The sequence below is a fragment of the Zychaea mexicana genome (genome assembly GCF_025766255.1).
Source record: "Zychaea mexicana strain RSA 1403 chromosome Unknown BDB00scaffold_234, whole genome shotgun sequence".
In the NCBI taxonomy this organism is placed as follows: Eukaryota; Fungi; Mucoromycota; class Mucoromycetes; order Mucorales; family Lichtheimiaceae; genus Zychaea; species Zychaea mexicana.
This window is the reverse complement of record NW_026516897.1, coordinates 22,417-32,824: the sequence shown is the minus strand read 5'-3', so window position 1 is coordinate 32,824 and position 10,408 is coordinate 22,417. Positions and strand designations below refer to the sequence as shown.

General features: G+C 39.8%; 5 protein-coding genes across 5 annotated transcripts; 3 read left to right on the top strand and 2 right to left on the bottom strand.

The window, feature by feature from the left end:
- Nucleotides 1-25: 25 nt before the first annotated feature.
- Nucleotides 26-558, top strand: BDB00DRAFT_880318 (uncharacterized protein; the record flags this gene model as incomplete). The annotated part of the gene is made up of 2 exons (XM_053127980.1): nt 26-275; nt 470-558. Coding segments are annotated over 2 exons (339 nt in total), but the record flags the coding sequence as incomplete, so codon positions are not given.
- A 1,771-nt stretch (nt 559-2,329) lies between these two features.
- Nucleotides 2,330-2,934, bottom strand: BDB00DRAFT_863683 (uncharacterized protein). The gene is made up of 2 exons (XM_053126135.1): nt 2,647-2,934; nt 2,330-2,551 (listed from the first exon to the last, which is right to left on the bottom strand). The coding sequence occupies exons 1-2, from the start codon at nt 2,800-2,802 to the stop codon at nt 2,450-2,452; spliced, it is 258 nt and encodes an 85-aa protein (XP_052972292.1). The 5' UTR covers nt 2,803-2,934; the 3' UTR covers nt 2,330-2,449.
- Nucleotides 2,935-3,035: 101 nt separating this feature from the next.
- Nucleotides 3,036-3,723, bottom strand: BDB00DRAFT_934513 (uncharacterized protein). Its single transcript, XM_053129160.1, has one exon. It carries the CDS (start codon nt 3,540-3,542, stop codon nt 3,222-3,224), a length of 321 nt encoding a protein of 106 aa, XP_052972291.1. The 5' UTR covers nt 3,543-3,723; the 3' UTR covers nt 3,036-3,221.
- A 183-nt stretch (nt 3,724-3,906) lies between these two features.
- Nucleotides 3,907-4,564, top strand: BDB00DRAFT_863680 (uncharacterized protein). Its single transcript, XM_053126134.1, has one exon. It carries the CDS (start codon nt 3,978-3,980, stop codon nt 4,209-4,211), a length of 234 nt encoding a protein of 77 aa, XP_052972290.1. The 5' UTR covers nt 3,907-3,977; the 3' UTR covers nt 4,212-4,564.
- A 2,549-nt stretch (nt 4,565-7,113) lies between these two features.
- Nucleotides 7,114-8,214, top strand: BDB00DRAFT_274710 (uncharacterized protein). Its single transcript, XM_053116750.1, has 3 exons — nt 7,114-7,224; nt 7,308-7,760; nt 7,840-8,214. Exons 2-3 carry the CDS (start codon nt 7,392-7,394, stop codon nt 8,155-8,157), a joined length of 687 nt encoding a protein of 228 aa, XP_052972289.1. The 5' UTR covers nt 7,114-7,224; nt 7,308-7,391; the 3' UTR covers nt 8,158-8,214.
- Nucleotides 8,215-10,408: the final 2,194 nt, after the last annotated feature.

Below are 10,408 nucleotides of genomic sequence, written 5' to 3'. Positions count from 1 at the left end.
TAGTGTCGACGACTTTCTCACAGAGGCAGGATGGATTGTGTGGGCACAACGACTTGAGGAAACCAAAATACTGAATCTGGAACTGACAGCCGTGAAAGGTGTTACTGGTGCTGTCCTTGAGCATTTTGAACAAGTCGAAAGCTCGGTGCTATTGCGTGTTTCACGGATCTATAGTCTCACCAATGCAGGCATCAATGCTTTTCGTATCATTGAAGGATCTAGTAAAAAGATTGAAGTCGTGGGGTGTTCAGGATTATCTCGGACAGATGATCTTCGTATGCCATACAACATATTTTTAATAATTGAGTACCATTGCGGTGATATTTGCAGTCTGGCTTGTACTTTTATTTATAATGAGCTGATAAACAATATTGGCAGCATGTTTAATTAATCAGTTTTCCAGGTTGGATTGTTGTGATATCTGTATAGTCAAGCATCGATTTGAAATGTTTACATATACACTTACTAGATCCAGGATTGATGGAAAGGCAGCACGATGTGGATCTGGTCGGCAGCGAGTCTGGTGCCCTTTCAAACCTGAGCGAAAGCACAGACTAATTTTTTTTGGTTACCCTATGCTTTCCTTATATATCAGAAATGCTTGTGTACCTCTTTTCGTCACAAAAGGGATCACCTCGCACTCTATATGATATAGTCTCTGTGACAGAAGAGAGAAAAAAAAATGAAGTGAGAATATTCTTTCTTCCGTTGTTGAATAGAAAGACCATCGTCGCCTCCTCCCCTCTCCCTTTATGACCAAAAAAAAGCAGTCTGTATGCTGTATGTATGCGCATACGCGCGTTCCTGTTCATGTCGGGCAGTGGATTTTTAATGCCCGGTATTTGGATTTCATTGGCCAACGTGCTGCTGCAACTATACTCGAACCGCTTTGAGAGTTATACTACGCAGAGGACTTATTGGAGTCAAGTTTACTGACAAAGGTCAATATTTATGGTAAGCGGGAACATTATCATCTTCCACATGCTAGGATATATACGGGATCAAGAACATCTTGAAATATAGCGATTCCCGGAAAGTGTTCCTCATATTTTCTGGGCAAATTCTAACTACAGTACTTTGTCTGTTTAAACTCTATATGTAACAAACTCATGAGCAGTTGTTCAGTAAATGAACCCAGTGTCACAAGCTTGATGCTTACCAAACGAACAACAATACGACAGCAAGCTCAAAACGCCAGAGAAAAGGCAAGCCTGATACAAGACGCTGGAGTGCTACTGTGTGCTGTCAACCAAGATATAAACATCACCCTAGTAAGCTTCCTGGATCCCAACTCCGCTCAATGGATTGGATAGCATTGTAATACCCTGCAGATGCGGTAACGAATAAACAACAGCATTCAGGATGTCTAGATTATATAACTAAAGTCATCCTGGCAATAGCAACATAGAGAGCAAAAGCTAGTTCAGTCTTCCTTACTCTCAAAGAAAGAAAAAAAGAGATGCAAACGAATTATTGAAAAGTAATATGCAAAAGGCAACCATGACTGAATCAACCCACACTTGTGACAAGCATTTACTGTAGATAATGGAGAACGCGGTTTTGTTAGACTGTTGTGTTGTTGTTGTTTCCAGCTGTGATGATAGGTACGCCTTTCCCCTCCTCAGTGCTACCAAGCAATCATGAGAAAGTGTATTTATATACTATTGCATCAAGCGCTCGATTGTGTACTTTTTCTACCACTATTATGGTTCTGTGGATGTTATTGTCGTCGTATGTGACAATGACGTTGACGGTGACACCACCGCCACTTTGGTGATGGTGCAGATGGAAAATTTCGGAATGATGACTAGTCCAGCCAGCGTACACTTCCAACGCAACCTACAGTGAGTTAAGTGAAAAGCTTGATCTCTTTTTAACAAAAGATTTAAAAGATATACTATGCTTGTCGGCAATTTTCTTTTGCGGAAAATGTATATGATACCAGCTATATCCACAACACCAGCACACAACTCGCTATGTATATACCAATTCTTTAGTGAGAACCCCTCTATTCTTTATTCGCGCCTGTATAGAATAAGTATCGCACACCCAAGGTCGATCAGGCACTGGTCCACCAGGAGCGATGTTTAGTTCAACCATACAAAAATCTTTTCATTTTCACAATATACATATAGTACGTATGGTTGACTTTTTTCAGTTATTAAGGAGCAATACACCATCCAAGTCTTCAAGTAGCTTAATATTTTTCTTCATCACTTCATTATCCCAATTTAATGAACATATGATATAAACGATATGTAAGCGTTATTAGCAAATTTATAGGTACGTTTAAAAGCACGTATTTGATGGTACTTACAATATACAAACACTGAATGAATGGTTTCAAACGAAGAAAAAGGATGTTTCTTTCTTATTTATTATTATTTACAAGTTTGAGCACGTTCCCAAGCTGGTATATTATATACATTCGCCCGGCTACAATATGTATCTATTTGCCCTTTCTTAAAGACTCGAGATCCTTCTTGAGTTGGTTGGTGGTCTTTTCTTGCTCCTCAAGAGCCTTGCGCAGTGCTTCCAACTTTTTTTGATCCTGTAAGTGATTGATAATGTCAGATTCAGTCGATACGTAATAGTTGGTCATGTGTATGATGATGTTATGAGAGTAGATAAACAATGGAAACTGACCTGTTGTTGAACATACTGCTTCTCAGCGGCTCTCTCCTTTTCAGAAAACTTCTTGGTGCCTCCCTCTTCGGCAGCGGTACGCGAGGCGCTAAACATGCGGCGAGACAAGGGAGTCATGGATCTCTTGGAAACAGTAGCGGCTTGACGAGCAATCATTTTGTTATTGTTGTATACGTGTGTGTATATATGTAAAAGAAGAAGGGGTGGGCGTGCGCCTCTTTATATAAACGCATGAAGCGCATGATGCGGCTCGCTTTGATTATGACGCATATTAGTCTCTCTAATTCCGGTAACTGTTACACACGAATCGTCCCGACAGTGATTTTCATTTGCTGTTGCCGTTCGTTTGAACTCGGAGAAATACGCCCCGTTTGTTTGAACCATCTAATCCTTAATGTAACACCGTTTATTTTATCCCCATATCGTAAACATCTTGAATTAAAAAGGTATTGATATATACGCTCATGGCTTATCAAACAGCGTTTTATCATTGTCTTCTCTTTGACTGCGACGATGAACGAGCCATGACATCAGAAAAGCAGCTTCTGGGATTGAATATAGTACACTAGTTTATTCTACGGTTTTTCTTCGAGGTCGCGACCAAATGTAGCAGGCGCGATAAAAGAAAGTATGGTGTAAAAGCTGTCCTGCGTCAAGCAAGGAGTAGAGACTGGTTCTACTTCATCCATCATATTTCGTCTCAGGTACCCGAGTTGAAAGCCGAGGATAAAGATATCTGACATTAGGATTCGATGGCGCGCTAGTGCCATGAGTGACTTATAGACTGCCAGGGTATGCGGTTTTGGTGGTTGTGTGATTGTGTCGAGGATGTGGAGCTGGGGAACTGTCGCAGAAGCAAGGCACATCGAGTGGATAGTGTAGGCGAAATTGTCCATAGTTTTGCAGAGATTACCGATTATGCTGACAGGTGATTTGAACTGCGAAGTTCGTAGGCGACCAAAGATGAGACAGAGTAACGGATACTGTCCGTCACTCCAACAATGCAACAGCTGGTAAATCCAAGCAGTTCCATTTTAAGTCACGGAGCTTAGTGATTTACCGACACCGAGATTTGTGTGCTACTCCTTGACTTATATTCAGTTTCAGTTATCAAATGAAATATATGTATATAGAACTGGCTGATAGCGTAGCAAACAGCAATCTATAATAGTGATAATAATAGATAGTATTCTTTACAAGCTCATTTGTACAGCAGCAGTTGACATTAATAGCGCCAGCTCGATTATCACACAAGACAGGGTAAAATCCAACTATATATATCAACAGTCATAACTACTCTACTATATATAGCTTCAGCACTCTGAACGTCCATGTATATAAATATAAGGTCATCCCTTTATGATAATACTGTAGTAGTCAATCAAACGCAGAATGAAGAAATCAGTAACAAACTTATGGATACCTCTCTACAGGCGCAGTCGGCGTCACTCCCTCTTGGTCCTTCGTTCTTCTTTGTGGTTTCTATATATATAATAATGGTGCTCTTTTTCTTTATATATAACATACTCGCGAACACAGCAAAGTTGTGTGGGTTAATCCAATAGTTGATTACCCAGCAGGATGTTATTTATTACTGTGAATGTTACTAAATGCTGATATGTGTTAAAAGGACTATTTATATATACAAACAATATAAAACCAACAGACAATGATAGATGTATTAGAGACAGTGTGGGGTATTTCTTTTTAAACTACTCTTTGACTACGCTGTCATTTGCTGACTTTATTCCCTTAGCAAAACCATCATACAGAAGCTCCAATATGTCCGACTTCAATTCTGATAATATTGTAACATCTTAGTTTGTGTAAGAATTACGAATCCCAAGAAATAGGATAGATAATATCAGAAAAGTGGATTAAATCCTAATGATATGCTACGTTATGAGCAGAAATGGAGAAAGATAGGTGTGGGAGTTCTATGACCAGGAATTATATCGTCTGGAAACCACAACATTTGTAGTATTTTATGCTGTAAAAGATCTTTTCCTTGATCGTTGCTGTTGTTGTTTTGTAAAAGATAGATAACGCTCCTTATGTAGCATCGTCCAAAGGCTCATTGTGCATAAAGCCATCAATGGCAATAGGGAAGAGACAATAATTTTCAAATATCAATATGCTTTCAACGAACCATCTTACATACTTCTTCATTACTGTCAATATACTGTCAGTAGTGTGTACTGTGGTCGCATGCAACAACATCTCTTCCAAAGCATTTTCTTGGTCTTTAAAATGGTCCTTCGTTGTGAGCAGAGGTACAACAGGAAATAGAACTGAATCCCCTTCCACCTTTCTTCTCTTGTTATGAGGGTTACTAGGACATAGAATCGCTCTGCTCGCCATCACTTCCAAATACTTCATGTATTGCTTGAGGTCGTTGAGATTGGAAAGTGCCCATAAAAGTCTAAAAAGCAGACTAGGCAAGCCAGGATCTCTGCTTTATTTGTTTGAGAAAATACATGAAAATCGCAGCGCATCTGTAAGTACGATATTGACTTCTGTTATCTTTCTGCATATATCACATATATGCTGCCTATGATAAGAACTAATATAAGATATATGATTGTATAAATCATACATTATAGATGGATGATGAAGCCGGTACATTTTACAGAGAAATGATCAACAGACCAGTAAACATTGCTGTGACGCTGCCTCTAACAGCTACTTCGAAAAAGTGGCAAGAAGAATATCTCATTGTGGATTAATCCTTCTTCGAAACGAATATGCGAATATCAACTCCCTCGATATGGACGCTGATTGCTGCTGTATGTTCAAGCAGAACTACAAGCTCCCATGTCGCCATACCATGCAAGCTAAAGCTAAATTAACAATTGGAAGCATTCATCCCTTTTGGCACCTTGATGAAGAAGGTATAGTAATCTCAAAGATAAATTCTATTCATCAATATGTTTAAATACGTTACAGCACTGATATCAACACTACATTACATTTATGCAGTATTCGACTCTGTGGAGCTTATTGACGCCGAATTATCAAACAGAGCGACTAATCTGATACATAGTTTGCAAGAAAAGCTCACTTCCATCCAAGATCATCAGCAGTTGAATGCTTTCATGGGAACCATCGAAAAGGCGATATCAACCGCAAAAGTGGAACCTGGTATCGACAAGGTGTACCTCCCCAAAAATGTCAAAGCAAGAGGTCGACCAAAGGATCGAGCGAAGAAGACACGCATGTCTATAATCAAGAAAGTAAACAAGTCGAACGAAAAGAACGAAGAGAAACTGTCTGGCAGGAAACGACCTTTAGATGCTGGTACCTCTACTACAAACCATCGTAAAAAGTAAGTATATCTCTCGTGTTTGGTTTGTTTACGTGTCATCTGTAAAGTCGATGCTCATATAGCTAATACATAATACTTGCTTCTTTTCTACAGACCACTGAACTCAAATTCAACCGTTGATGCTATCATTCCTTCGATTACTGTTCCACCCAATCAACACAAAAATGCGCCTCGAAACAGGTCTTCTCTAAAAGAAGGTAAATGGCCGAGAAATTTTGTACATACATATCCAACTTCATTGAACAAATATTTGCATGTATATATACATCTACAACGCAGTGCCTTACGAAACATATTTAGAGCCAAATTCACACAACTCATGCTTCATTGATGCACCGATGGAAATGCTATGGAACTCTGTGCTGCCGTATATTGACCTTACTCCTGTCCCGCCTATACGCTGTGGTGTGTATAACCCGATCGATATTCTACTCCTTTGTACACATCACCATCATCAAGAAAATCACGAGATCGGAAGGTCCAACGCAGCACTTACTGCACGCGACTTTGCTTGGTGCAGCCCGGAATACTCCTCCCAGAGCATGGACAGCCCGCATAAATTTTTAAAGCAGTTTATTTTAAAGAATCTTTCCCACCACTCTTCTAGAGAGCTTTTTTCCAACATATACAAAGGTCAAGCGATGCCCTGCTGGCCACGAATCTGTAACGAAGAACCTTTTATCAGACATCGATTGTATCCATGAATGCATAACAACAAGAGATCATGTTCAATTCTCGGACCAGTTGTACGCTCACCATATCCTGGCACCAACGACATCAAAATGCGCATATGAATCGTTGTAATCGAGATGCCGATCAACATAACACCATAACAAGATATTCGCCATTCCTTGTTTTGGGTGCAACACAGACCCAAGATCCGGCAGGCGAAGGACGACTCTCCTACACTAAATTTCCCTACAACCTCCGGTTCGATGATGCCCATTACGTTCTACAAGCAAAGATATTCAGCACTGCAGCTTCGGGCGCTCACTTTTACACTGTTGCCACAGTTGAACACAGCGATTCCTGTTTCCTTGCACAGATCGATAACCTGCAGAAACAAGTACAAATCGTGCAAGACAAAGTTACAAGCGAGTTCCCGCCTGAAGACCTTTGCCGTTCAGACAGAACAGTGGTAGCATGCAAATTGGGTAGCGTCCATGAAAAGTACAAGGCTCGGTTAGACATTGACGAGCTGGATGAACTACGAGCAGTACTCGAGCCTACTATGTGCGGACGCGTTGGGAGCAGTATGTGTCCTTTTTTATACGTCTGTACCTTTATATATGATATTGAATATGAATATCGATACTAATACAATATGTCAATATAGTGATAGAATGCTTCTTTTGAAAGGAAATGTTGGCAACTCCATACCCACGCGCAGTCGCGAAGCTTGACAGAAAATTATAAATATATGCGAATTTTGAGGAAACACGCAAGTGGCGGGTCAAGACCACTGGATTCCTATCAGCAGCAGAACGTAGACAATTACAGTTCCTCTCCACGTTGGGTCTTACAAAAGCAAGAACAAGAGCTATTCTGCTATACGCATCGTATAGAATATGCTTATAGAGCCATTGCTACTGAGGAATTCCATCCGTTATCCATTGGCTTTGTCGCACTTCCAAAGCGCATACATAATTTCAAAAGCCAGCTCGAAGACATCCTCTACGGTAGACGACCAAGCTTTTACAAAGACCTCACCATCCAATCAGTCAAAAAGAACGGTTTTCATAATGCGCGGAATATTGGCTTCATGTTGGGTCGCGTCTCAGAGTTACGGGTACGTTGACTTTACCATACCATTTTGCTTTGTATATCACTTGTGGATTGAACCTAACATACAAGCAACATTATTATAGCCTGGATACTACGGATCTCGTGGAAGTGTTGTCATTACAGAAACACTTGCTGACATGTTTATGGAAAAACTTGACCAAGACCACAACATCGAAACATTGCGCCTTACATATATGTCTTATATTCAAATGATTTTTTGCACCCGAGACAGCCATTTACTTATAGCTGAAGATCTGGAAGAAGGTAAAAGGAGCAAAAATTTAAGTGAATGGGATCTAATGCAGATAGAAGGTGTTGAAGATCTCACGTCTTATGCACGACTTCGCATGCGGAAAAGTGCATATTTTGGCCCCATTGTATTTCCAGAAACGTATAAATAGTATTTGACAGTTTTCACTACCTTTTTCCCGATATTTTCTTGTTGTAACAACCCATTTGTTTATCTCTCCTCCATTTCATTTCTATTTTTCTCTGTCAGACACAATTACTGTTATTCACCTTATACTTACTCTCACATGAATTAGCGTCTTAATTCTCTTATGTTTTCTTTTGGCTTTTACCTTTTTATACATAAACACCAATTCCTTACCACAGTAGCTTATGCTAAAGGGGTGTTTTACACATGGAACCAGTATAGAAAAAAACTCCTGCGCATAAAAGAGCGCTGCCGAGAGATCTTTTTAAAAGTGATTGTTACCTGTATGGATTCGGTAGAAAACTCCTCCACATGAACGAATGAGTTGCTTGCTTGATTGATTAGAATCCTGATATCGCTTGGTGTGGCATCAAATATTGGGAAAAGGCCAAGAACTTGAAGAGAAGAAGTGAATGCAAAACTAACAATATATGCCGTTACTGTAGTGGCAAAAGAGAATCCTGTAAGATCCGAAAAGAACAGTGTAATCGATTCCATTGCACTCATTTAATGAGCAGCTCTACATCAAGAAGTATGACAATAGCTAGTTGTTTTGTAAAGGCCATTCAACAAAAAGGGAAGACTGATGGTAGACAAAAACTCGTACGGATATGCAAGTTCAGTTCCTTTAGCAAAAAACTCGTACGTGTAAGACGGCAATCGGATTGGCTATACAAAGTTTCACCGCTTAAAAGAACTCGACCTGTAGCACTTCTCTATCAATATATACATACATCTTGGATCGTGTATTTCTGCTTCTGCTGCTGGTGTACATCACTCAATCCATAGTGTTGACCTGAAATCCACTTTTTTCTATAGTGATAAATCATCTAATTGCCTGAATTTGGAATAGCCACAGTCTTTTTATAATAACTCGCTTCAAGGAACATACATATTCTTATACGCAAACATACAACTGAATAATCCCTTCATTCTATATTCTTTTACATCCCCCAATGCGAGTTGTTGGTTCCACTGCTATTCGCGTCCGCAACGCTGGCCATTATTGTATGTTGGAGGTAAGTCCATTTCTATATCCATATTTCGTAGTACTGAAAGTGAGTTAACATAGAAATAGGCTGACACATACGTTACTCTTGCTATTGATCCTGATTTGTCTTGAGATTTCCAGTGTCGCTCTGGTCTTCTTTTCGCTCTAATTGACATCACTAAAAACAGTGTTGGTATCATTTGTTCTCGTTTAAAGAAATGAAAAGATACAGTGAGCGTGAATATTTTATGCAGCGAACAAAGAAAAAGAGAGGGGCAAAAGCGCATTATTATTTCAAAAAGGATATTCAAAAACATGACAGGATCAAGTAAAAAAGATAGTATGAGTTGTTAAATTGAGGGTAATGTGATCATGCCCTACAGAGGGAATTCCTAATCACCACGCCTACTAATATTTTTCCTTTGAATGAAGTGCTTTAAACAACGATGGGGAAGACAGACTATTGTAAAAGAACATAAACACACATTTATGCCGCGATCAAATAAGCGACCCACAAGAACATGGCACATGTACAACCAGTCCAACTGCCTAATCTACACCCTTGGCTTTCACCAAGTTAGCAGAATTAACAGAGGAGTTATAGTCCTGGTACAAAACATGGCTTTCACCACAGAACTCGCCAGTAGCTAAGGCCGACATCGCCTACCATCAGTATAATGGCAAAACCTCATCTCTGGTTGTTTAAGAGAAAAAAAGAAAACCATGAGAGACCTCGGGGCAGCAGGATTAATGTCACATGCTCCGAAAATGCGAGGCTACACCATCTCTCTCAGCTTTTTTGTAGCGAAACAAATAATTTTTTTTTGAGAAGGTATAAAGTCTATGTGTCTACCATATGAAAATCTCGATCATCAAGCGAGACCGGGCAATAGTAAAGGATGGGACCCTTGATGAGTTCTGGTTCGGCTATAGGACGAGCCTCACAAATTTGGAGCATGTGACATTAATTTTGCTGCCAAGCGACATTGATTTCTACTGGCTGCGACATTACTTTTCGGAAACCCTGTATGAGTCAAAGTGTACAGGCAGTTCGTAACGTACGTGATCTACGCGATGGTATTGTATTGAGTTAGCATCGCGTTATATATGCAGCTGCGTCTCTGGTGCTACAATAAATACCATCTGGTTGTTAAGACCTATAACCTTTCCTCCACAACATGTCCCATTCATTCGTTCAATTGATGATAATAGCCATGAAAACAAC

Excerpts from the sequence above, each read along its gene's own strand:
- BDB00DRAFT_863683 (XM_053126135.1), bottom strand. The coding sequence starts at position 2,802 with ATGATTGCTCGTCAAGCCGCTACTGTTTCCAAGAGATCCATGACTCCC. Across the intron at positions 2,552-2,646 it reads AGCAGTATGTTCAACAACAG|GATCAAAAAAAGTTGGAAGC; the intron begins GTCAGTTTCCAT and ends AATCACTTACAG.
- BDB00DRAFT_934513 (XM_053129160.1), bottom strand. The coding sequence starts at position 3,542 with ATGGACAATTTCGCCTACACTATCCACTCGATGTGCCTTGCTTCTGCG.
- BDB00DRAFT_863680 (XM_053126134.1), top strand. The coding sequence starts at position 3,978 with ATGTATATAAATATAAGGTCATCCCTTTATGATAATACTGTAGTAGTC.
- BDB00DRAFT_274710 (XM_053116750.1), top strand. The coding sequence starts at position 7,392 with ATGCGAATTTTGAGGAAACACGCAAGTGGCGGGTCAAGACCACTGGAT. Across the intron at positions 7,761-7,839 it reads GTCGCGTCTCAGAGTTACGG|CCTGGATACTACGGATCTCG; the intron begins GTACGTTGACTT and ends ACATTATTATAG.